This window comes from Lynx canadensis, chromosome B3, assembly GCF_007474595.2.
Source record: "Lynx canadensis isolate LIC74 chromosome B3, mLynCan4.pri.v2, whole genome shotgun sequence".
In the NCBI taxonomy this organism is placed as follows: domain Eukaryota; kingdom Metazoa; phylum Chordata; class Mammalia; order Carnivora; family Felidae; genus Lynx; species Lynx canadensis.
Genome location: NC_044308.2, coordinates 110291588 through 110318647, shown reverse-complemented (window position 1 = coordinate 110318647; position 27060 = coordinate 110291588). Strand labels below are relative to the sequence as shown.

The following is a 27060-nucleotide window of genomic DNA, read 5'->3' as shown; positions in this document are numbered from 1 at the left end:
TTTCTCACTTTAAACCAGATGTTTTAAAATGTAAATGCCATGATGGTTATTTTTTTTTTTAAATTTTTTTTTTTCAACGTTTATTTATTTTTGGGACAGAGAGAGACAGAGCATGAACGGGGGAGGGGCAGAGAGAGAGGGAGACACAGAATCGGAGACAGGCTCCAGGCTCTGAGCCATCAGCCCAGAGCCTGACGCGGGGCTCGAACTCACGGACCGCGAGATCGTGACCTGGCTGAAGTCAGACGCTTAACCGACTGCGCCACCCAGGCGCCCCCATGATGGTTATTTTTAACAAAATAATTTTGCTTCTTCAACAAAATAATTTTGCTTCTTCACAGATTCATCATACTTAGCACAAGATTTCCCAATAACTTTTGGAATAAAGATTCATATTAGGAAATATGAATTCAGTGTTTGAAAGCTAACCTGCTAAGCAAACTGGCTGTTTTGGAGTTTCATTAACACCTGTACAAATAAAATCATGTTGCTAACATTCAATAACATGTTGAATAACATTCAACTCCAATTCAACGCAATTTTTCATTGCATTATCGATTGATATACTTAAAGCTTAAGAAAACTTTCTTTCCCTAGACTTTCTTCATTAGAGTCATTTAAAAATTAAATCAATATCAAACATATCACAAATAATTTATCAACTTAATAAAATAATGACCTTTTTTTATTAAAAAATTTTTAAGCATTTCTTCATTTTTGAGAGACAGAGACAGATTGCAAGTGAGGGGAGGGGCAGAGGGAGGGAGACACAGAATCCAAAGCAGGCTCCAGGCTCCGAGCTGTCAGCACAGAGCCTGGCGTGGGGCTCAAACCCACAAACTGTGAGATCATGCCCTGTGCCAAAGTCAGATGCTTAACCAACTGAGCCACCCAGGCGCCCCAATAATAACTGTTTTTAATGTCTGAAATTCTTGTCATTTCCAATGCTCACAATTTTTATTAGGTTATAATGACTGTATATGTAAAGTTTTTTTGAAAATTTGAAAGGCTGCCCAATCTTTTAAACGAATGGACACAGTATAATTCGATTAATTATTCCTCGATAGGTGGAAATTTAGGCATTTTACATTTTTCACCAGTATAAATAATGTGGAACACTTTATGTGCATATTTTTCCTTTTCTGAAGGGCTATGTACTTAAGATAAACGTGAGAGGAGACGCTGCTGAATTAGGAAACAAGATGATTATTCTAGTTCTTGAAATTTTCTGAATGCTTTCTAAAAGGGGATATAAGCCATGATCTGCATATGAATGTGATAGCTTTGGGCTCTTAGCTCTATCTTACTAAATTTTTCAAATTTAATAAATATATAATGTTACATAATGTTTATTCTGAATGCCTGATAACTGAAGTTGTAATCTTCTCACGTTGGTTTGCTAATTATACATTTTTTCTTTGGTGAACTGTCTGTTCGCGTTCTTTGTCCATTCCTGCACTTGAACCTTAATTGTCTAAATCCATTTGTATGCATTCTCTACACATAAAGAAATCAATCAGTTGTTAACCTCAATTATATATAAATATTAAATATGTCTCTAAGAATAAGTTTTCTTAATATTTTCAGAGTCATGGAATGAAAATCTACCAAAAGACCACATCCATTTTCCTGCCTTTTCATAATCTTTTCACAGCTGTAATAGCTTTGCCACTCTTGAACATTTACTTTCACGGAAAATGTCAAAATCTCCGACCATTTAGTAGTCTCACATAATACTTGGTATCTTCTCAAATAAAATTCCTCCTCTTCACTGGCCTAACTCAATTTCCCACTAGGAAGTCTCAAAGAAATGATAACTCTTTCTTCCTCTCTTGTACGCACCGATTGGAGAATGCCAGAATGTAGGCTTTACAAAAGGGTCATAACTGAGAGAATTGTTAGTCTTAACCGTAAATTAACCATAGGAATAGCTTTTCACGTTTTTCAGAAAGTGGCATTTTGCAAAGGCCAAAATCATACAAACTGTGACACACGAGCACACCTTTCTATTCAGTGTTCCATGCATCCGGTGCCATTGGCGGTTCATCTCTCCCAGGTGTTCTGCAAACTCTGTTCTCTCATAGCGCTTACTTTCTACATCACAGGTGCTTAACTGAAGTAAGGACTGGTTAACAAAGTCCACTATCCATTGTTTATAGTCCATCTCCATTCTGAACTCCTAAAACAAACAAATAAACAAAATTAAACTACCAAAGCCTGAACGGAAGTAGGTTGAACCGGATCCCGCCACGCTAGGGAGCCCCAAGCTCCCATTCGTTAAAGGGGCACCTGTCTAGAGTTGTAGTCCATCCTCTTCCCCCCCCCCCCACCCCCAATCCCACCAAATGTCTGCTTTGAGTAGAGAGTCTTTTGGAGAATTCCACAACCCCACGAACAGAGACTCGTCGCTTTCAAGCAGGCTGAAAAGTCAAAGGCAGCATCGCGTATCATGGCTGCATCATCTCAACCAAAATGAGGACCCAGGGACTGACAAAGGGTTCCCGTGAGCAGCTTCCTGAGAGCCACACTGGAATTCAGAGCCCCCCTGCAGGCTCACGGAAATGAGAGGATGGGAAGTCTCAAGTTAAGACTCCCCCAGAAAACCCAGGACATAGGGGCGCCTGGGTGGCTCAGTCGGTTAAGCGGCCGACTTCGGCTCAGGTCATGATCTCGCGGTCCGTGAGTTCGAGCCCCGCGTCGGGCTCTGTGCTGACAGCTCAGAGCCTGAAGCCCGTTTCAGATTCTGTGTCGCCCTCTCTCTGCCCCTCCCCTGTTCATGCTCTGTCTCTCCCTGTCTCAAAAATAAATAAAACGTAAAAAAAAAAAAAAAAAACAAAAAACAAAAAAACAAACCCAGGACATTAAGGAACTTTGCCAGCTTAGGTAGCTTCTCTGTTCCATAGCAAGCCTAAAAACACCCAGGGCCAAGCATGTTTCTGTCAAGTCGGATACTTATTAAGCTTATCCTCGTAAGTCCTAACACCCCTCTGGAGGCATCAGGGGAAAAACTATGTGGTATATGCTAGGTTACAAGAGCGTAGAAGAATACATGCATGTGGACCCTCCAAAGATTCTACTACTCCCCGAAGTTAGGATGTGCTAGTATATAAAAGTAAAATCCTTGCTAACATCATGCCTCGTGACCAAAGTATTTGTCCTCTGCCTACCAGAAGCCACATCCATCAGGCCTGTGAGGTCTTTGAAAGCAAAGACCAGAGACTTCATTGATCTCCTGAGTTCCTAGTGGTGAACACATTACCTGGTACACAATAAATGTTTGTGTGTGGCTTATTAAGTGTGAGTTAAATCTATCTGAAGTCAAATATCACAGAGAAGGCCACATTTATATGTATTTGTAGAAAGGTATCAACTTTTCCTTATGCATTCTCTTACGCAAAGGACATTGACTTAACACCTGTTGGATGCCAGGTCCTGGGCTAGGTGTGCTGTTTCAGGGAGGTGAAAGATTGGCCCTGCTCTCAAGAAGGAGACAGGCAAGTAAGCAAATAATTATCACACCCTGGAGACGCCTAATCCTAGAAAGTGAACTCGACTGGCTGGGAGAGTCAGGAGTAGATTTCCAAATCAGGAGATACTTGAGGAGAGTTTTGAAAGATGAACTAAGAGCATTTCTACGGCCACAAGTGGGGCACCAGAATTCCAGGTTGATGGTGTAGCACGTACAAAAGCAGAAGCCGGGGCGCCTGGGTGGCTCAGTTGGTTAAGCCTCCGACTTCGGCTCAGGTCATGATCTCACGGTTCGTGAGTTCGAGCCCTGTGTCGGGCTCTGTGCTGACAGCTCAGAGCCTGGAACCTGTTTCAGATTCTGTGTCTCCCTCTCTCTCTCTCTCTGACCCTCCCCCATTCATGCTCTGTCTCTCTCTGTCTCAAAAATAAATAAATGTTAAAAAAAAAAAAAAAAATTTCAAAAGGAGAAGCCGGAAGAACACCAGATGCAGCGGGTTCATTCGGGTCAGGCAGAGTCCAGGATCTATATCAGGGAACGAAAAGATGAGGCTGGAGAAGTAAAGAGGGGCCAGGGCAAGTTAAAAGCTTGGATTCTGTCCTGTGGTGATAGGAGCTCTCAAAGGAAACGAGGCAGAATAGAAAAAGTATACTAACGTCTGTCTAGAATCATCCAATATCCCATTCCCCATGCCTAGAATCAGTTCTTCTAAAGCACACCACACTGGTCTCTTTGGTATTTCCCTTCCGACTGACTTGCCTTCTTAGTTAACGAGCAAGCTTGTGGCTCTTTTCGTATAATTACCTTGTACTTCTGAAGAAGGTTTTTAACTTGAGATGCGGAACTCAGAGAATGCTCACAGTCTTCATCTGCGGTCTGATGTTCCACATCGTTCATCCAGCTAATCATTTCTGTGATTGCTTTACGAGATGGCAATTTCTCCATCTGGAGCTGCAAGGACAAAATGATTTCCATTTAATTACCTGCAGTTGACAAAATGAATCGGGGCATCACTAAAGACGGTATCTGGTTTGATAAAAGGTCTTGCTACATAATTATGCAGGTTGCTCACAAAAACAAACCCGGCATTCAAGCTTAGAATAAGTGACCCCAAAACAATGACGATGACCTTCACATAAAGGAACACAGTGATGCAGATAAACTGGGAAATAAAGTAATTAAGCCTGATTTCTCCGGTAAGAAAGATCCCACTGGAGGAGAGTCCAGTAATTAAGACCCATATTCAGTGGTGCCAGAGGAAAATAGATAGTGTCAATGAAAATTATGGAGTCAGAGAAATAATTTTAAAGGAGTTGTGAGCTAACAAGTGAATGCTAATTTAAATGCTGCCTCTTTAAATACCTACCTGGTGAAGTTTTTCTTGAATATCTGGAAGTTGAGTTATGAGCGTTGTCCATTTCTGTTCAAACTGCGCTAAAGAAGCTCTCAGGGTAGCCGTATCGGCTTCTTTCAGGTGAAGAAGCTGATTCCCAGTACTTATAACCGCGGTCTTCAAGGAGGACTTGTCATCTAGTTCCTTTGAAAACTCCTAGAGGAAACAGCGTGAAAATTTAGAAACGTTAAAAATTTGCAAACAGCAAAGAATAACTAAGAGTCAGAATAACTGGTTAGAGTCCCAAACTAAGTACATGAACTCAATTCAAACTGCTAATGCTTGCGTGTGTATCTATAGGTGTGTATGTGTGTGCTCACGAGTGCGTGTGTGCACGCGTGCATGCGCACACCCACACCCACACTTTTCCTACTGTCAGGCACCGTTCCAGGCATTAGGTAAATAGTGGGGAACAAAAGAGAAGGAATTCCTGACCCTTGAGTGGCTTATAATCTAATGGATTAATATTTTTTTTAAAAAAGACCAATCAGGGGCACTTGGGTGGCTCAGTGGGTTAAGCATCTGACCTTGGCTCAGGTCATGATCTCCTGGTTTATGAGTTTGAGCCCCATGACAGGCTCTGGGCTCACAGCTCAGAGCGTGGAGCCAGCTTCAGATTCTGTGTCTCCCTCTCTCTCTGCCCCTCCCCTGCTTACACTCCTTCTCACTCTCTCTCTCTCAAAAATAAATAAATATTTTAAAAAATAAAAAAAAAAGCAAGTAATAAAAAAGACCTATCATTTCAACGTTAAGAGAAACGGAACACAAAGTTCCTATTAAATGAACTAAATGCAACTGATTTTTAACTAAAATATTTGAAACCTTTCCTTTGTATTTGTGGGGGTTTTCAAACATATTTAAAAAAAAAAATTTTTTTTTAACGTTTATTTATTTTTGAGACAGAGAGAGACACAGCATGAACGGGGGAGGGGCAGAGAGAGAGGGAGACACAGAATCGGAAGCAGGCTCCAGGCTCTGAGCCATCAACCCAGAGCCCGACGCGGGACTTGAACTCACGGACTGCGAGATCGTGACCTGAGCTGAAGTCGGACGCTTAACCGACTGAGCCACCCAGGCGCCCCTCAAACACATTTTTAAATAATTACATTTTAATACCAAAGTGGGTGATCATTGCTATAAGAAAAACAGACAAGAAAAGAATACGGGAAAGGAATTTACATTAGAAAGTTTTATAAAATTATATTACAAAAGTAATAGTTTCCTTTCTTCAAAAAAAAAAAAAAAGCTCAAAACAATAGAACATTTTAGTAGAAATGTCAGTTCTGTATATGACAATTTAAAACCATGTATCTATTAACTTTAACATTTATGAATTAATAAGTCTGTTAAGTTTTGGGGGAAAAGCAGGGGAGTTATTTCCTGCATTTAAAAAGCATGCTTCATGTCAGAGAAAGTTTTACTTTTATATATATTTTATAGGTTCAAATAAAAATCTACTTTATCATTGTTTTATTTTATTTTTAAATATTTACTTTGAGAGGGAGAGAGAGAGAGCATGCACACAGGGGAGAGGCAAAGAGAGAGTAGAGAGAGAGAATCCCAAGCAGGTTCCACTGTCAGCACAGAGCCTGATGCAGGGCTTGAACTCACAAATCATGAGATCACCACCTGAGCTGAAATCAAGAGCTGGATGTTTAACTGACTAAGCCAGCCAGGTGTCCCTGTCGTAAATATATAAATGACCGCTATAAACAAATAGCTCTAAGTTTGAAGAATGATATTACCCTAAATTTTATCCCTTATCCACAAATGATTATGGAGACTATCGCATTGACCCTGGTCATTTCCCCCTGATATTTATTTCTGGCAATAATTATCTGAGCATATTTTATCATAACTTACAAAAAAACTGTTTATGTTGCTTCTGATTGTATCCAAGTCCTGAGACACATTGAGGGATTGTTCCTTCCAGTAATTCAGAGTTTGCTGAGAAGATTCCAACCACTTGGTTAACTGATCTGAATCTCTGTTATAACTAACAGGAATGAAGTGAGAGAGAAAGAAAATTAGAAACTTACTCTATGGGTGATATGCATCGTTGGCAATTTTTTTCTCATTTTACTTTATGTTTTCCTGTGTTGATCAGCTCTATTATTCAAAAAATCATGATGTTTTAAGAATTATACCCTGTTTTATCCCATGCCCCAAATCTGACACTCCTGGCATTTTGTAGGACTCTGTTATGACTATTCTAGAACAAATGAGCATTTTAAAGTCTAAAACATTTTCTTATTACAGCTACACAAAAATAAACCCATGGGTAAGGACAGCGATTATTTCTGTTCATTAAATGTTGACAGATTTGTTTATAGTAAAAATATAACCAGCATTTGTATAAGTTGCATAACAGTAAACTTATTGGCTAGATTCCAACATATTTACAGGAAACGAAGGAAAATATTGAGCAGAATGCTACCCCTCTTGTAACTCTTAAACTTCTCTAAGACAGGTCCCTAAGAGGCACAGAGGAGGAGATTCAAACGTTCTATGCTCTCTACCTTCCTCAAGGAGTTCAAGATTAGATCCACTAAACAAACAAAATTCTCTGAAGAACTCTGAAGGCTTTTTCAAACTATTCTGTGAGCTAAGATTATTATTTTTTAATTTAAAACCTTTTTAGAGAGTAGGAAAGAGCAACACCGTGGTATAAAGGTCACATGTACAATTTCATAACATAATTCTTACTTTTCACTGAACTGATTACATGTCATCTTGAGTCTAGCAAACCAATCTCAGAGATCCTAGATCGCATCTGGCCCAGAAGAGGGACCCAAGTGCTTAAATTGTTGAAGACAAACCTTACAGTAGAGACACTGCAGGTAAAATCTGGTCGACTGCAGGATCCTCTGAGGTTTTTGTCCACCTGAAAATCTGACCTCAACCCATCCCTAAGAAAACATACCTGAGCAGATGCTTGAGAAGCGTTTGTAGTCTGTGCAGTTCATGGTCGATTTTTTTGTTTAGGGCCAACCACTGCTCTTCTAGTTTCGCAATCTGGCCCTCTAGTTCAGGACAGCTCACGGAGGCCACCAGCTCTCTGCCTTCATTCAGAGTCTGGTAAAGCCGGGCGTGCTTTTCATCAATGTTTCTTTTTATTTGCTACAAAAAGTCAAGTCACAGAATGAATTATTTAAAAATGAAGCCAGTCCATCTATTGACAAATACTTCAGCAGAGGCTACTGAAGAAACAAGAACACAGTCCTAACCCTCAAGACTCTTGCAGTCTGGCTGAAGAAACGTGATTCACGTTTTATTGATCACCTCTCATGATGAGACTGTCCAACTAATGCATTTCTACGGCACATTTCTTCAGTTCTATAGACTTACACATACCAACAGAAAACAAAATGTCACGGCTTTAGACTTGAGAATTCTCCGCCTACAAGTGAAAAACAAGCTGGCAGTCTATGGGGCACGTTCAACTTGTGGACAGGTTTTGTGTGACCTAAAGATTATTTTGAAAACCAGGATATTTTACATAGAAATCAGGATTTCCTGTGACTCGGAGAAAACCAGAAATCTAGCACCCTGGGTCTACACCTTGATGTGGCACAGATGGCCTGGAATTGGGCAGCCAGGCTTCCTTTAGAAGGGCTTGGTCTCTTTGACATTCTGCCACGACAGTCCCCACCACCTTCCGAACACAGAGCCAGTCAGCGTCCATATTTCTGTTCTCGTCTGGCCCCTGTTAGAACTTTACATTGCAAATAGGTTTGAAGGGGATGAGAAAACATTTATCATCCCTTAGACCCAAATAGTAGAAAAAAACTCATTTCTAGAGTCTTCTAAGTCTAAGGATTCAACAGGGAGAAAGGAAGAGGACTTTAGAAGAACAAATTAGTACATCACTAATCCAACTTCATGAAGAGAAAATCGTTAGAACAGCAATACAACGACCCCTTGAAGAGAACTCTGTCTAAAGGCAATTACCTTCCACCACTGGGTTCAGCTACTGACACTTATCCTGACAGCTACTGAAATTTAATCTTCAAAAATAAATTATAATCAAAATATAATTTTCCCAACTAACTTAAGCCTTTTAAAAATCACTAAAGAATTCTACTTCCAGTGCCCTTTCCACTGCTCTCATTTGTAATCCCCTCTTCTCATCTGAGTCGGCATGGGAAAATGTCCAACATCTGTTTAAAAAAAACCAAAAAACAGTTCTAGGGGCACCTGGGTGGCTCAGTCGGTTAAGCATCTGACTCTTGATTTCTGCTCAGGTCATGATCTCACAGTTGGTGGGTTGGAGCCCCGCGTCAGGCTCGGTGCTGACAGCTCAGAGCCTGGAGCCTGCTTCGGATGCTGCGTCTCCCTCTCTCTTTGCCCCTCCCCCACTGATGCTCTCTCTTTCAAAGATAAGTAAACATTAAAAAAAAAAGCTCTAATTTCCCAAGCCTTCAGTGCAAGACCAAGACACTTCATCTTTAGATTATCCCTGAGAATTTTTTTTTAATGTTTTTTATTTATTTTTGAGACAGAGAGAGACAGAGCATGAGCAGCAGGTGGGGGGGGGGGGCGGGCGGGCAGGGAGAGAGGGAGACACAGAATACAAAGCAGGCTCCAGGCTCTGAGCTGTCAGCACAGAGCCCGACGCGGGGCTCGAACTCACGGACTGCGAGATCATGACCTGAGCTGAAGTCGGACGCCCAACCAACTGAGCCACCCAGGCGCCCCTCCCTGGTAAGTTTTAATTACCCCGTTTTATACACAGGAGTCAGACTGCAATGGTCACTCAGCACATGAGGTGCCGAGCCAGCATTTAAATGAGGTTTGCTCAACTGCAGAGGCCACACAAATGCTATGTTCCGTGGCCCACAGATGTCCACCGATCAAAATACATGCAAATCTCTCCATGACGCAGAACACTGAGAACGACCTGAAGAAGTCCGTAAGTGAGATGGGCTTTACAAGGTATCTTTTTTTTTTTTTTTTGAGAGAGAGAGAGAAACCGTGTGTGTGTGTGTGTGTGTGTGTGTGTGTGTGTGTGTGTGTGTGTGTATGGGTGTGTGAGAGAGAGAGAGAGAGAGCCAGGAAGAGCGGCAGAGGGAGACAGAGAATCCCAAGGGGCTTGATCCCACGACCCTGGGATCATGACCTGGGCTGAAATCAAGAGTCAGATGCTTGACCGACTGAGCCACCCAGGTGCCCCATATATCTCTCTTTTAGTTTGACGAATTTATTTAAGAGTTTTAGAACAATTATTTCAGTTTTTAAAAATCTCAAATTTAACAGATTCACAGGTTGCACTTTTTTTTTTTTTTTTACATTTTTTTTTTTTCAACGTTTATTTATTTTTCTTGGGACAGAGAGAGACAGAGCATGAACGGGGGAGGGGCAGAGAGAGAGGGAGACACAGAATCCGAAACAGGCTCCAGGCTCTGAGCCATCAGCCCAGAGCCCGACGCGGGGCTCGAACTCACAGACCGCGAGATCGTGACCTGGCTGAAGTCGGACGCTTAACCGACTGCGCCACCCAGGCGCCCCAGGTTGCACTTTAAGGGACATGATCCCTTGTCCACCTGAGAGAGGTGGGCTAATACAAACAGTTCCTTAACATAATGAGGTTTAAAATGACGTTTTCAACTGCCTTCTCTTAGCTCTTTGGATGTACTTCTGCATCCCCAGGCTAACAAAGAATTAAGCAGCAGCTTCCCACCCCCAGAAGATTCAGATTTATCTTAGAGTTAAGCTCAATCGGACAAGATGGCAAAGAGATCAATTGTACCTTTGTAGGCATCTAGATAGCAGGACTACAGTGTCCGTGTCTTTGCAAAATGTTCCTTATAGGAGCTTAAATGCTACTGAGGAATGCCAGGGTCCTGCCAAGGATTTCATTTTCCATCCGGTCTATTCAGGCAACAAACCTACTCTTGGAGTTTCGAAGTTGGCATTTGATAACCACGCCCAGCATCACAACTCAGAGGCTGACAACACATTTGAAAGTTAAAACTAAATATTTCAAGTTTCTGTCGAGAAGACTTAAAACTCGTTTTCTCGTTGGTCATGATCTCAAGGCCACTTGAAAACTATTCTAGGGTTCTATCTTTTCTACGGCATCGAAGTTTGGGACACAGAGACTTGGATGATAACACTAAATGTTACACACAAAACATTTTGTTTGAAGTCTTTTTATAATGCTGGTGGCAGGTGACAGATTATCGCCTGTCTCAGAGGCTATGTCCAAACAGGGCTTCACCGAAGTAAGAAAACCACATATAGGTTTAGTGGCCCATGGTTTACAACGTTCTTTCTGTACTTTGGCTCATTTCCATACCCATTGACATCCACTTCCCGAGACGGGTAGGAGAACTAGCGTGATTCCCTACAGTATACAAAGAAACTGAGACTTAGAGACAAAAAGTTGACATGCTTGACAGGTGAGAGCCAGGACTCGTACCCAGCACCTCGACCCCAAGCCTCAAGTATAATGAAAGACTCAAAATCAAATCCACGGGTTCCCTGAATATCAGTCTAATAGTGCATGGTGTGAGGAACAACACTTCAAATTCAAAGTCGAGCAATTTAGTCAAAACAAAAGAAAACGCAAAGTGCTACGGACGCTGCCTCTGACGGATTCAATGGCGCAAAATACCTGGTAAAATGAAATCCTTTCCACTAATCTTTCCTCTGTCTCTTCCACCAGACTCACAGAGGGCAACGTAGATACAAGAATTTCCAGATCCTTTTCAAGAGATGCATAGTTTTCATCAAATTCTTCCCATTTCTAGAGAATCAAGAACATAATATCAGTGGGAGCCCTTTTCTAGATTCGTTCCAGCCAATGACAAAATCGATCATACGAAATAAAAACGAACTGAGACCATATGAACTTCAAGCACAGATTCCAGGGGTTTCTGAGAGATATAACCTACTCTCGTAAGAACTCAGGGTCCGATGGAAAACAATTCCGTTGCCTTTGTGGAGAGGGTTTTGAAAAATCCAGTTGGCATTCGTGTTTTATGCTTGTCTCATCAAACTGAGTAAGGACCAAGATTAAGTGAGAGGGTTACACCTCTCAGCCTGCACCTCTGTGGAGACCTCAGAGTCGGAAGAGAGCCGTTCTCACACTTGGAAAGGAAGGGGCTAACTTTTAAAGCTTCTCTCAGCAGAGGCTCCGAGCAGGTTGCTTCTACCCTCTCTGCTCCAACCCCTAGCCCACTGAACATTACCCTGTGATGCTGCTAGAAGCAGAATTCCACTGTTGGAGGAATGTGGGCTTACACTTCATTAGGAGAGTACTATTTCCTTAGGCTGAGTCTTACCTTGTCCCAGTTCTATGTCTATAGAAGCCCACCACAAGGACCTCAGCACGCTAACAGAGCTGACTTACGGACACTAAATATTACCTGCTGGAAAAAGAACCACCTTATTGATTCTCTTATCTACCGAAGTAGTGGGTCACGTGGCTGTGAGGGGCACTCTTTGGGCTCAGGGGGGTCTCTTTTTTTAAATACCATGAAATATTACTAGAAATATCAATTTGACAAGCTAACCAGAAAATTGATTTCATTAGCCTAACATAACACGACCACATTACAAAGTTGAAGATTTCCTTGCTTTTGGGTTACTTCCTTTAAGTGCTAAAACATCCACGGTGTGTAAGAAGTTAAAGGTGAGAACTTTCAAACGGAGAAAGAACTTGATGCAAACTTAATTTTCTTCTTGGATTTAAGACTACCAGGAGTCCACTCCAGCAGCAGAACATCCGGACCTGCCCTCTTTGGGGAGCACAGTTTCTGAACCACCGTTTCATCCAAATGACCTCTTTCTGGATCTCAAAGTGTGCTTCCAATTTTGTTTATCTGCACACAAACCTAGAAGGTGGAAAGACATGCCATCCCCTCGTTCCCGCGTGCGGAATCTCAGCAACTATTTCATTCCGGGAGCAGCAGTCAGGGCTAGAACAGGCTTCCATCTCCTCAGTGTTAGTTCCCATTTAACTACTGCTTAATGGTAACTCGACACCTCTGGACACCAGCAGGTGGTGGTCCAAGGTCCAGAATTCCAGGGTTAATTAAGCACAACGTTTACATATCTCAAGTACCTGCAATAAACTTTGCAGCTTTATTCCACGTTGGTGTGACTTTTCTTCCAGTAATTTAATTTCTTGTATTTGTTCTGCCCAAAATGTGTCTTTCTTTTGCAGTAAAGAAGGAGGCATTCTGTTGGAGTATGTTTGGATCAACAGCATGTCAGCAACAAGCTTCTGGAAAAAAAGCTGTAAAATGGACAAGACTTGTTATTTATTTATTTCTACATCGTGAAACTTAAAAACTGAGTTACTTCAACTTTTTATACAGGTGTATTTACTTTTATTTATTTATTTATTTTTTTTTAATTAAAAAACGTTTTTTTTAAATGTTTGTTTATTTTTGAGAGAGAGACAGACAGAGTGTGAGCCGGGGAGGGGCAGAGAGAGAGGGAGACACAGAATCTGAAGCAGGCTCCAGGCTCTGAGCTGTCAGCACAGAGCCCGACGTGGGGCTCGAACCCACAAACTGTGAGATCATGACCTGAGCCGAAATCGGACACTTAGCCCACTGAGCCACCCAGGCACCCCTAAATTTTTTTTCTAACATTTATTTATTTTCAAGAGACAGAGAGAGACAGAGTGTGAGTGGGGGAGGGGCAAAGAGAGAGGGAAATACAGAATCTGAAGCAGGCTCCAGGCTCTGAGCTGTCAGCACAGAGCCCAACGCGGGGCTCAAACCCACCAACAGTGAGATCATGTCCTGAGCTGAGGTCAGATGCTTAACTGACTGAGCCACCCAGGCGCCCCAGGTGTATTTGCTTTTAAGTCCCAAGACAAGGGGCGCCTGGGTGGCGCAGTCGGTTAAGCGTCCGACTTCAGCCAGGTCACGATCTCGCGGTCCGTGAGTTCGAGCCCCGCGTCAGGCTCTGGGATGATGGCTCAGAGCCTGGAGCCTGTTTCGGATTCTGTGTCTCCCTCTCTCTCTGCCCCTCCCCCGTTCATGCTCTGTCTCTCTCTGTCCCAAATATAAATAAACGTTGAAAAAAAAATTAAAAAAAAAAAATCCCAAGACAGGCATGCAGAGTCACACGTAAGAGGAAAGAAAAAGAAAATTGACTGTGTACCCATTAGTCTTTAACACTAATGGCATTTTAACAAGTCATAAAGAAAAATCCTGCTAAGTAACATTTTCCATAAAACAGTCCATGTTAAAGGGCAAACAGTGTTAGCCAATTTCAATTTCCAGTGAGATCTTCCTAAATCAGTTACTCTGAGTTTCTAATTTTTTTTTTAAATCTTTATTTATTTTTGAGAGAGAGACCACGTGTAAGCAAGGGAGGAGCAGAGAGAGAGGGAGATACAGAACCCGAAGCTGGCTCCAGGCTCTGGGCTGTCAGCAGAGAGCCTGACATGGGGCTCGAACTCATAACCATGAGATCACGACCTGAGCCGAAGCCGGACACTTAAAACCGACTGGCCACCCAGGCACCCCCAGTTACTCTAAGTTTTAAGAAGCTTTACAAAAAGGTCGATACTGACATGGCCGATTAATTTCAAGACACTAAATTGGATGGATAGATGAGTGAGCCCAAGAAGCCCACACATGGAACAGCCAGAGGTTCCTACACTCTGGCTTGATTTTCTACTCAATAACATGGCCAAGTACAAGGAATTTGTTGACAGGGTCTGTTGGGATCCTGGTATGTAAAAGCTCCCAGAACAACACTTTAAGAACCTTTACACAGGAAGTCTTTAGCTTCACATGGTTCTCCTCCATTTGCATAGTCAGCTGCCCCTTCTAATTGTCTGGAGGAACTTCTTATGCGAATCCTTTCTCCTACTCCCTTGAAAAGGGTATGTAGAAGGTTTATAAAAGCATCCAGGACAAATCCTGACACACTGTAGATATCCATAATATTATTTTTTCCTTTCCCCCTCCATTCTTTATAGAATATTTACCTTTGGATTTCTTAGAACAAGGTCTCCTTATCACACGCCTAGAGTTCAGCTTGTTGGAGGCAGAAATGGTCTTTCCCATTTTTTTTTTTTTGCATCAGTACTTAAATTACTACACGTCTTTAGGTGGTGATCATGAGGCTGTTGTGTAATAAAATGAATGGACAACTAAAAGATTTATTGTAGCATTACACTAGATACACATTTACATATTGAGGTATAGATATTTTTTTGGCCTCAGTTCTCAGGAAAGCCTTCCCTAATCTCCTGAATTCAATTTCCCCTCTTAAATGCTCTGAAAGCATGTGTCTCAATTTTAATTTTAAATTTGTTTGGAATGACTTGCTCATAAATGTCTCTCTTTCAATCAAAAGCTCCGTGAACGTAAGGAACTATATCTGTTTTCCCTCACAATCACATCCTTAGAGGTCAGCGGAGTTCCTGATATCCAGTAAGTCGTCTAATTGATGTTGGTTCAAACAAAGAGTGAATGAATGAATGAATGAACAATGTATATTTCACCAATGAATGAATGAATGAACAATGTATATTTCACCAAGGAAGAAAATGGATGCTCTATGGTTAAGTCAGAAAGACTTAAAGTCTATGAAAAGGAAATCTGACCCACGCGTCTTACCTTGTGATTCTGTATTTGAGCCTGTAAGGCATCTTTACTTTTGGGTTGTTTTAAGTGGTCATGAGCAAGCTTTTCCTTTCCAATAGCCATTAGTTCCACCATGCCTTGCAATAAGGCATCTTGCTGGCTCTCAGTGATGAAAGGGCTGCTGAGTTCTGTGTACCGAGCTCTCAAGATTCCCCACATACTGTCAAGCACATCCTGAAAAGAAAGAACGTTTTCATCCAACCACGAAAATAATCCAGATGGAGAACAAAGCTAAACTCTCTTTGGAGAACAAACCTGAACTCTCTTTCTGGAAGAACAAGAAAGTCTCACTCCCTTATAATCATAGCGATTCACTGACCGAATGTTTTCTGCTCACACATACCTCTAATTTGTAAACCTCTTGCAGTAACACATAAGGTAAACGAAGCCTCTCCCCTTCGTCTCTTAGTTTTGCCACTCGGCTCTCGGAGTTCTGCAGCTCCACTGTATACACATCTGCTTTCTACAGTGAGAGACAATGCAAAAAAGCAAACCCTTTCAGAAGCCAGAGAAGTGCGCATATTCATTGTCAAAGAATGAAACCGTACAGAAAAAATTAAGGGAAAAATGAAAGTCCCACTTCTCCTCCCTCACCTCCAGCTTCTCCCGGAAAATTTGTCCCCAACACGTTTGAAGCACGGACCAGAAGTACATGTGCACATCCTTAAACTTAATGAACGCACACATCACTCCGTTCTGCAGGCTGCCTCCTTACCAGCTGCTCTGCAAATCAGTACAAATACCGGACTCCTTGCAAATGGACACACACTGCTTTTCTAAGAGTCTGCTCTTAATGCCTTTTGGGCTATCGAAGCATTTTTAGTTCAAGCAGTGCTGCTAGGTCCATCCTTGAGTATTTATATACACGTTTCTCTATGCCCTTGTCTTCCTTCCTTAGGATAAGTGCAACCCCTATAGCACTATCTGTCCACAGAAGGTCCTCAATTCATACTTGCTGAATAAAGGAATGAAGTGAGCCTACTGTGGGTGGAAGCGCATTCACACGTAAAATTCTGATTTATAGCCAACCGATCCTGAGAAGCTGGACAAATTCTCCTCCCGAGAGAATGGGAGTCTCATTTCCTAATGCTCTCACTGACCCTGCACAAACTTCCATTTTTGCCTGGTTGATAGGTGACCATGGTGTTGTGTCGGTTTAATTTACTCTTCATAAGGTACTACTTATGAGATATTTTTAAAGGTCCACATAAAGAGTTCTCGTTTCTATTTGTTTACTCTAGCCTTGCCACTGCTCCCAAAGGAAAGTGCTTCAGAAACACAGCTTCTACACAAAACTCTTTGGTCCAAGGTCAGATCAGTGTAATTGTTTTGACTTGATTACCTGAAGCTGTTCATCAATACTCTGGCCACTAATTTCATTCAAAGACTGTTGTAAAGATGTTTTATTCTTAGTAAGTTGGTCATACAATCGCTTTATTTCATTCTGTATAGGAAGATAAATGCAACAAACAGTAAGAATCTCATGCGGGCCCCTTTAATACCTTACAAAAAATTTAGCCGTCCTTTAATTTTTATGCTAACAGAAGTTCCAAACATATACCAAAATAGAGGAATTGCCTAGCTTTAACAATTATTGACTTGTGACTGGTCATCTCTGCTCTGTGCCCTCCCCTGAGCCTTCTTTTTTTTTTTTTTTTTAATTTTTTTTTTTTCAACGTTTATTTATTTTTGGGACAGAGAGAGACAGAGCATGAGCGGGGGAGGGGCAGAGAGAGAGGGAGACACAGAATCGGAAACAGGCTCCAGGCTCCGAGCCATCAGCCCAGAGCCGGACGCGGGGCTCGAACTCACGGACCGCGAGATCGTGACCTGGCTGAAGTCGGACGCTTAACCGACTGCGCCACCCAGGCGCCCCCCCTGAGCCTTCTTAACTATACCTAATCTCCTTCCCCTCAGAATATTTTGAAACAAATCACAGATATTTCACCACGGTAAGTTTCGGTATGTGTTTTTAAAAGATAAAGATTCCTCCCTTTAGAAACAGTACAAAATTGGGGCGCCTGAGTGGCTGTCGGTTAAGCGTCCAACTTCAGCTCAGGTCATGATCTCACAGCTTGGGAGTTTGAGCCCCACGTCGGGCTGTGCTGACAGCTCAGAGCCTGGAGCCTGCTTCGGATTCTGTGTCTCCCTCTCTCTCTGCCCCTCCCCTGCAAGCTTTCTGTCTCTCTCTCCCTCTCTCTCTCAAAAATAAACAAACGTTAAAAAAAATTTTTTTTAATATTACAAATCAACAACCATTCCCTAGTATCATTAGCTATAGGAAAGGGTTCACATTTCTCTAATTAGCTATAATTTTTCCTTTTGGTTTGTTTGAACTGGAATCTAAATGAGGTCCAACAGGTTGCAAGGGACTAATACATGTGTTAAGTCTCTTGTGATCTGCAGGCTCCCCAACCATCTCTCTTGTTTATTCCTGGGGTTTTGGGTGGGATGGTGAAAACACAGGTCTTTTACTCTATATAGCTTCCCACGGTCTGGATTTGGCTGACCCCCACCCCCCACCCCCCCACAGTGCTGCAATGCTCTTCTCTTGTGTCTATTTTGCGTGATCAGGTTGAGGTTTGACTTTACGGGCAAGACTCCTTCATAAGTGGTGTTGTGTTTCATTTCTTTTTCTCGAGTTAGGAAACTACTAGAATTGTCTGTCTGCTTGCCTCAAGTCTGTCCTCTAATCCACAGTAGTTAACAGCCAGGTGAATCTACCTGAAACATACACAGACTGTCCTTCTTTTGCTCAAAAACTTTAATGGTTGGGGCGCCTGGGTGGCTCAGTTAAGCGATCGACTTCGGCTCATGTCATGATCTCACGGCTTGTGACTTTGATCCCCGCGTCAGGCTCTGTGCTGACAGCTCAGAGCCTGGAGCCTGCTTCGGATTCTGTGTCTCCCTCTGTCTCTCTACCCCTCCCTTGCTCATGCTCTCTTTCTTCTCAAAAATAAATAAAAACATTTAAAAAATTAAAAAAAAAAACTTTAATGGCTCCCTGTTACTGAGAAATCCTCCCCTAGGACAATCATTAATGACTAAATGTAACACAGGAAAGAAACAGTTCATTAGCCCGATCTAACAAATTCATACCGCAACTTTGGGAAGGACCTCGCTTTCAAATGGTCTCCAAACACAGGCACCGAACTAATCTAAAGACCTTCACAGAAAGAACCTCTCACCACTTTCCTTAGCAATTCCTAATCATGACTGCCACCAGGAATAGGAATGAATAGAAATTAGCCAAAGTAGGCTGAGTGCCTAGCCCTGTACCTGATAACTGCGGTTATAGTCGAGGCCAGCTTTTAGGGACTTGCTCCTAGAGGCAGCTGTGGCCTGGGTGTGCTCCAGGTAGACTTGGAGGTTATTAAAACATTCATGGAACAAGTCGGCATTCTTCCCAGACCAAGTCATGGCTTTCAAAAGATCATCCTTCTTATCACCCATAGCTAAGTAAAGTTTTTTCAACTCAAGAGCCAGTGTCTGCGAAGAGGTGAGAAGGAAAGACACAGTGAATAGACTCTGACTTTAAGAGGCTTCAGCTCTGGCTTAAACAGCGTGACTTTAAGAGGCTTCAGCTTTGGCTTAAACAGCAGGCTGTTTGCAGCAACGGCCAACACATGGGCTTATTGGAAATTCCTTACCTCGTAGTGCACCTGCCGAGCACAGACATCCTCTCTGAAGAGCCCAGGTGTCTGCAGCATCTCCTCCACACTGGCAAGGCACTGACTGAGGGTCAGAAATAGCTCAAATAATTTTTTATCCAAATTTATGTATGTTTCTTCTGTCATGTTTTCCTGAATCAAGAGGAAAAAAGAAAAAAATAAATATTAGGATTCCTTGCCTTCCTAAGCCTCCATTTTCCCTGGTTTTGTTATGGTTTACAATTTACGTTATACTTTTTCATAATTGGTTGTTTTGAACACTTTGTGAATCAGGTAGAAGAATAAACAAATACAATTAAGATGTTAAGTCTGAGAAAAACAAGTTTAAGAAACTCAACGCTTGGTAGTGAGTAACCATTGAAATGGAATTAAAAGGTAAATAACAAGATGAAGGACTTCCTTAGCGGGGCCATCCATGTGGAAGTGTGGTCCCAAGGAAAGCATACTATCCCTCTTCCCAAGGCTCCCTGCCTCCCACATTGTAAGGTAGGAGAAAGTGGGTTAATGGAATCAAGTACAGCCTGGAGAAGGAAAAGAAGACATTTGAAAGGGATGATTGGGAAGAGGTACAGTATCTTAAAGATAGATGGTAGGCACGGCATGGTAACTACAGTTAATAAATGCTGTGTTACATATTTGAAAGTTGTCAAGAGAGTAGATCTTACAAGTTCTCATTTCAGGAAAAACATTTTTTGAAAATTGTCAAGAGAGTTGTCAAGAGAGTAGATCTTAAAAGTTCTCATTTCAGGAAAAACATTTTTATAACCGTATGTGGTGATGGATGTTAGATTCATTGTGGTGATCATTTCACAAAATATACAAATATTGAATCATTATGGTGGACACCTGAAGCTAATATGTCAGTTACATCTCAATAAAAAAAAGATATGGATGGGCTGTGGAGTGGGGGTGGAAATTAGAAGTGTTATATATGGGCTGATTGTGAGAATTAAGGCCATCCTTAGATGTACAACTTCAAGGGAGGCACCTAGGGTTGTGCGATTGTGTCCCAGTGAGTTTGGGAGCCACAAGGTCTCCTTATATTTTAGCATAAGCTGTTGGAGCCACCTCTTTTTCTTTACCAATGAACACCCTGAATTCTTGACCAGGCACAAGATATTTAGAAGCATGCGAAAGCTAGTAATCACCCCAATTTAGATTCTATTTCCTATGGTCTTCTCTGGTTGATACTTAACATTACCCAGCACACTGTTTCAGCATTCAGCTTAGTCAAGGTTGGAAATCTTGTCAATACTCCCCTCCTTCCTTACCCTTCCAATCACAGAGCACCACTGCAGACAGTACTAATCAACAACGATCCTCGTTCCTGCCGATCTTAGACTTGGGTTCAATGATCTTTGTACATGGTGGTCTCGGCAGGTGCTACCACAGTCATCAGAGTCGGCAAGAGATAAACTCTACTTGCAATTCTAGGACCCATTCCACCATGGATTCTACCATTTATTCAATTTAAAAAATGATGGCTAATTTACAATGTCACATTTCCCTTCTTTTTTGATATCGCAGTGAGGAAAATATGTAATGTGAAGCTGCTACCTGGGTCTGAAGATTATTTGCCTCTTGACGCAGGTCTTCAAGCTGTGTGGTATATGTTTTCAGTTCTTCAGTTGTTGGGTATCTAAAGTTATACACACTCACACTGGGTAGAATACTCATATTTGTGGCAACCTATATGAAAAAAGAGAAACCTCATTACAATTTGAGATCCTGCTGCTGTTAACGTTAAACAGCAAAAATGCTTTTTCACGTGCTATCTTCCAAGTTACTTTCTTGGTAAATGTTTTTGTCTACCTTGTCACTTGTAAGAAAAAATTAAATTTTAAATATTGTGGACAGCTTTGAAAGGTCATGAAAAGCTTCACTTAGACACTTGAGGGTCTATTGAGATAACAAAATGAGGCAAGATAAACCATAACTTGAAAATAGAGTAAAATCACTAATGTTTCAATTTGGTAGCAATGCCATTCACGTTATGAGGTTAGCGGTTTCTCTTCCCATTTATTGGTAGACCCCTGGTATAGAGCCAACTCTTAGAATAGTCCCCTCCAGGTACAGACTTGCATCTTGATCTGTTACTGGAAAGCTAAATAAGCATTAAAAATTAGCTGTGTCTCTAGAAGACAGAAAGATTCAGAGTTAATTCCCTTTTCAAATTAGAAAACTAATAAATACAAAGAAACAGAGTTGGGTGGTGTCAGATTCTGCCTGGGGAAAAGAACTGATGATGTTCTGCGGATGGAAAGAGAACAATATACGTGTTACAGTGTGTATGACAAGGAGAAACCAAGACTAAAGCCAATGAGTTTAATTCAACATCAATAGGCCAGAAAAGGTTTTCGGCAGAATAGAACAGGAAAGTTCCCACCAGACTGGAGAACTGGGCAACAGGCGGTAACCTTTGCCCAGGCAGGTTGGGTGCAAAGTTGAAGGCAGAAGCTTGATAGCTGTGACCAACAGTGTTAATCTGCTCACGGGCTCCCTGCTCAGAGAGAAATCCAGCAGCAGCTGGCCCAGCATGATTAAGAACTGTGACGGCAGTAAGACAGCGTGTTTGTGGGACACAGGTACCTGGCACACTGTAGATTCCAAATCATCTTGATGAATGAATGACACTAATATAGCATTGTATCATTAAAACATTAAACAATTAAAACAGTTAACAATTAAAACATTAAAAAAGTGTTTAAAAAAAAACCATATTATTCATTCCTTTATTCATTCACCATATTGAAACTGAGACTTCACAATGTTTCAGATACTGTGCCAGGCACTCAAATGTGAACCAGGCAGACATGGTCTTTTCTTCCTATACCACTTAATGGGGGAATACAGACAAATAAACAGGTACTCAGTATCGTAAGAGCTGTGATTAGGGAAGCTCAGAGTGCCACAAAAGCACAAAGGAGTGGCACTTCACGCAGACTTCCAGGGGGGTGAAAAAGGGTCGGCCAGATGAAAAACCCACTTGGCATCTTCGCTTTCTGAAAACCAACGATTTTATTTCCGCCTAACGCGGAACATGTATACGGGTACTTAATGAATGCTTGTTGCATTTTCAAAGACAAATGTGTTTATTTATGATTTACACCGTGTGCGTCACATCCACTGACCTGAGGCTGCACAAGCTGAGGTAGCGGTAGCCCGATCTTTGATGACAGTTCGTGACGTAGATATTGCCACTTATCCCCACTTTGGCCCTGAGTTGACAAGACTGAGTCTGGAGCATCCTTTGCGGGGCTAGATGCCTTAATGCTTTTAAAGGGAAATAAAAGGTGAAAAGAATAATCAACAGATAATTTTGGTTGCATTCGGTAAGAGTTTTAGAAGTGATTTAAGAAGAAATGCTCTGAATTCCCCCAACCATAGCTGAATGTCCAACTCTAAAAATGTCTTACCTCTCAGATGATTTCTGAGGTGTATCTTTATCAGGTTGGCAAAACTGGGGCCGTATTTTCTTAGCATTAAATTCTACGAATTTGATGAAATCTTTCTGTTCCGTTGGTTTTAACTCCAGGACCTATCATTGAATGAGATTCAAATGGTCCAGTCAAAGTTTTCCAATGACAGCCAATGGTTTCTTCTGTTGAGAGCATCTCATTTTGAACCATTTCCTAAATTATTATCTACTATTTCCCTTTCTTGCTTGCTTGTTCCCCTTAACTTTTATTTCTCAAAAACCTACTTCAAGTATTCACACAAAGATCAAGTAAATATTACAATATATGCTACACACATGGAAAGTCCCCTAAAATATGGAAAACACGTTTAGAAACAATAGGGAAAGAGGTGTTACAGTTAGAGAGGTAAGTACCCCTGAAGGTATTTACTTAGTGAGAAATAAGATGCAAATCAATAAAATAGCAAAGTTAGAGTGTCCCCACCTGCAGAAGGTGAAAGCAAGGTGGGTGTTGCAGTAAATGCTTACCACTCACACACCCTCCAGGAGCAGTTTGGTACTTAGTTCAAAGGGAAACTCCATACGGAAACCTTTATTCTTATCCTTATATCTGTTAAGGGCTGCAATTACCTGTTGCTGCTGGGAATCTTTTTGTCTGCTGAATTGTGGCCTTTCACTTACAACAGGTTCAAGTTCAGAAAGGTTATCTGGTTGGAGATCATTTTGATGCTCTGAAGGTTTCTTTAGTGTGGCAGAATGCTGCAAAACATTTTATGATGGCACACTATTTAAAAAATGACTCCCTTTATTTTAGTCCTACTAATGAGACCGCATAATGGGAAAGTTTTATATGAAGTGACTAGGTTTCATTATTTATTACAAGTATATACTATGATTTAAGGTAGTTGTTTCAAAACAACTTCAAAAAACCATTACGTTTGATGAAGTGGTCATTTTATTTATTTTTTTAAATGTTTATTTTTGAGAGGGAGACAGAGTGCGAGCAGGGGAGGGGCGGAGAGAGAGGGAGACACAGAATCCGAAGCAGGCTCCAGGCTCTGAGCTGTCAGCACAGAGCCCGACACGGGGCTTGAACTCACGGGGTGTGAGATCACGACCCGAGCCAAAGTCGGATGCTTGACCGACTGAGCCACCCAGGCGCCCCTGAAGTGGTCATTTAATTTTCTCAGTGTAATTCATCCAATGAATTACTAAAAACTAGGAAATGTATTGCTTCTCTGTTTTAAGAACAAAGTAAAACACACACACCCCGAAAAGAGAAATAGTACTAATGCTTATAAATGCAAATTTCCCATAGGTCCAAAACATTTTTTCAAAAGAGAGGACATATGAGGATGAAAGGGGACCCACAGAGTCTGTGTATCTGCAGCCAATCTTATTTCTGTGAATGTAGGTCCTTTGAGTAGGAACCACCATCTCCTAAGTATAGATGCAAATTTTATATAGTAAGGCTCTACTCATAAGACACGCATTTGCATTTATACAGAATGCTTTTAAAAGTCACGAGAACAGTTCAACTGCATGACACTTCCATCAGTATATGTATTTGCAAATAACAGAACGTATCCTGGATACAGTTTTTCTATTTCTGATGTCTAACTTTAAGCTTCTCAAAAAGAAATTTTAATCTTCACTATTGGCCGTTCATTTTCCAGTCAAGTGGGGTGACACATTACCTTTAAACCTTATCTTTCTTTTGCGAAGAGGGCCTACACCACACCTCATTACCAGTGAGAACCATCAATCCAGTCAAACCAACCCAATGCAGACCAACGCCGTCCCTAACAAGAGCCTAGGTAGGAAAACTGCAGGGCAAAATGGAATCAGTAACACAAGTCAGTACAACCTTCCCTTACAGTTTGAAGATGCTTCATTCCCTCTTACGTAGTAGAATTTCTTCTGTGGCTGTCTTATCACCTCTGCCAGAATTCCTTCCTGGTGGTTCTATCAGATCATCTACCCACTCACATCTATACGTGGCCGTGTCTTACCTGGTCTTCATTGTATTTCTCCTGAAGCATGATCTGGACTTTTTCCAAATTGCACTTCACAGTCTTTAGTTTCAAGGAAAGAGCTTCAGCCTCCTGATGAGTGGCCCCACTGTCTCCCGGCCCCCGATCTTTGCAGCTCTCTAGCAGAGACGCAACCTTGTGCTCGATTTCTGTTAGCATGGCCTTGGGAACAAAATCGTTTCATCATTCAAGGTTTTGGTCTTGAACAAGTATTATACTCTACGATGAGTCAGATTCACTCGGTCTACCTACCGTACACAACAAGTCTCGGAAACACAGACTGGAAGGGACCTTGGGCAAACAACAAGGACGATTTCCACGTAACTCCTGAGCTTTTGGATAGGGGTGCCACTGAGCAAACCCAGCTTGCAGATGTCACCCCCCACAATAATCTAAGTGACTCCATAATCACTTTAGAAAATACAGCTGAGTGTATCCAGCACAGCATAGTGGTTAAGAACACAGACCCTGGGGCGCCTGGCTGGCTCAGTTGGAAGAGCTCGCGACTCTTGATCTTAAGGGTAGTGAGTTCGAGCCCCGTGGTGGGTGTAGATTACTTAAGTAAACAAATAAACGTAAAAACAAAAAAAACACAGACACCGGAACTAGACTCTGTGAGGTCAGATCCCAGCCCTGCCACTTAGCAGCCGGGTAAACGTGGGCACCTTCCTTTGTACGAGTGTGCCTTCAGTCGTCTGTAAAATGGGGGTAATAACAGAACTTACCTCCTAAGGGTCCCTTGGAGGAGTTAAGAGTTAAAATCCATTCGCTCTGGCCAGTGCTCGACTAGTGTCATCTTCTCCCCACTATCCTAACCTTTTCCTGTTGCAATCCGAGTGTTGAGTAGTAATAATAATAAAAAGACAAAATTTGCACAGAAGCCTTTGAAAGTTCTTTCCCTTGATCTTTGCCTCCTCTTTTTCAAGTCAAATAAACTTCCAAAACATCCGAAGAAGATCACAGAAGAAATAATTTGGAACCTAAAACACTTAGTCATTGATACCGCTGGCCAATTTACACAGAGATCTAAAAATAAATCAGCCAGATGAAGTAAGTTTCCCTGTAAGTCAATGTCACTGTATTCCTCCCGACAGATCAAGTTTGCTGTCTCCTGTGGCTCCGGAGCCCACGCGGTCACGTCAACTGACCGGCATACCATATGGCAGCAACATGCAAACTCACATTCTAGCCCCGGGATCACTGGGGCTAAAACTTGGCGTGTGCCTGAGAAGTTGTTCAGCTCTTTGAGAGAAACTTAGGAAAAACTGTCCTTAAAACAGATTTTCAAACAATCTATTCTGATAACTCCTCTATCCAAGCAAACTACTTGTATCCTGTACAGACTCTTGTAAGCATAAACAATATGTAATCACAGATTTTAGAGCGGCTACAAAGAGAATGTACTATAATTTTGTGCTCTTTTCCTCCATTCAGCTCTTTTTTTTTTTTTTCTTAAAGCGAGAGCGAGAGAACGAGTGGAGCAGAGAGAGAGGGAGAGAGACAGAATCCTCAACAGGCTCCCAACTGTCGGTGCAGAGCCCGATGCGGGGCTTGAATTCACAAACCATGAGATCATGACCTGAGCTGAAATCAAGAGTCGGACGCTTAACCAACTGAGCCACCCAGGTGCCCCACCATTTAGCTTTTTAAAAATGTTTGAGAGACGGAGGGCGAGCGAGCACGTGCACACGCTAGCATGAGCTGGGGAGGGGCGGAGAGGGAGAGGGAGAGGGAGAGGGAGAGGGAGAGGGAGAGGGAGAGGGAGAGGGGGAGGGAGGGAGGGAGAGAGAGAGAGAGAGAGAGAGAGAGAGAATGAGAATATCCCATGCAGGCTCCAGGCTGTCAGCACAGAGACCAACACGGGGCTCGATCTCACAAACCGTGGTCAAACCAGGTGGGACACTTTATATGCTGACAGCTGACCCCAAAACATTGAGCCAATCAGACAGAATTACCAGACATTAGCGGATCCAGAGTTTTCCAGGATGACATAATTTTTGCCGGTATAACAGAAACAAAACAATAGCTGTTTTGATTCACATGTTTTTAATAATCAAGGCTGAACATTTCTTCTCAAATATTAAATTACCAAATATAATTTGTTCTCTACTTATCTGTTTGTTCCTCTCCTTGGACCTTCTCCCACGGGGAACTTAATGTTTTTTACAGACTACTATAAGGCTTCTTATAGGTTTCAGTATTAAGTTGCGCATGCCATGGTGTTATATAAATGAGCCAAAGATGGCCCCTGCATATTGGTCCCTATGTTGCTTATTTTTTCACAGCAGGCCAGAATCATTAGCTCCAATCCTACTGGCACCAAACTCAAGGCGGGACCCTCCACCTGCCTGCCATGGTTAAGACAAACTCTGGGGCTCTAGAAGACCGGAGCCTCTCTTGCCCCCTGGAACTCTCTGACGTCACCTAGATACACGAGCCCCTCTGGATTCCTTGCTCCCCTGA

General features: G+C 42.0%; 1 protein-coding gene across 6 annotated transcripts in view; it reads right to left on the bottom strand.

Moving 5' to 3' along the window:
• Positions 1–27060, bottom strand: part of SYNE2 (spectrin repeat containing nuclear envelope protein 2) — a 228750-nt gene that overhangs the window by 73982 nt on the left and 127708 nt on the right. For 5 of the 6 annotated variants that reach the window (XM_030319270.1, XM_030319269.1, XM_030319271.1 and 2 more), the window contains 17 exons: positions 24577–24759; positions 23195–23323; positions 22563–22684; positions 22278–22419; positions 20704–20835; positions 19126–19278; positions 18755–18964; positions 16818–16919; positions 15819–15938; positions 15449–15649; positions 12928–13101; positions 11476–11607; positions 7783–7979; positions 6723–6855; positions 4833–5015; positions 4271–4417; positions 2003–2179 (listed from right to left, as the gene is read on the bottom strand). In XM_030319270.1, the coding sequence (XP_030175130.1) occupies positions 2003–2179; positions 4271–4417; positions 4833–5015; positions 6723–6855; positions 7783–7979; positions 11476–11607; positions 12928–13101; positions 15449–15649; positions 15819–15938; positions 16818–16919; positions 18755–18964; positions 19126–19278; positions 20704–20835; positions 22278–22419; positions 22563–22684; positions 23195–23323; positions 24577–24759 (2637 nt within the window). Of the gene's footprint in view, positions 1–2002; positions 2180–4270; positions 4418–4832; positions 5016–6722; positions 6856–7782; positions 7980–11475; positions 11608–12927; positions 13102–15448; positions 15650–15818; positions 15939–16817; positions 16920–18754; positions 18965–19125; positions 19279–20703; positions 20836–22277; positions 22420–22562; positions 22685–23194; positions 23324–24576; positions 24760–25322; positions 25589–27060 lie in introns of those variants that run through there. The other variant, XM_030319274.1, reaches the window with a different exon arrangement.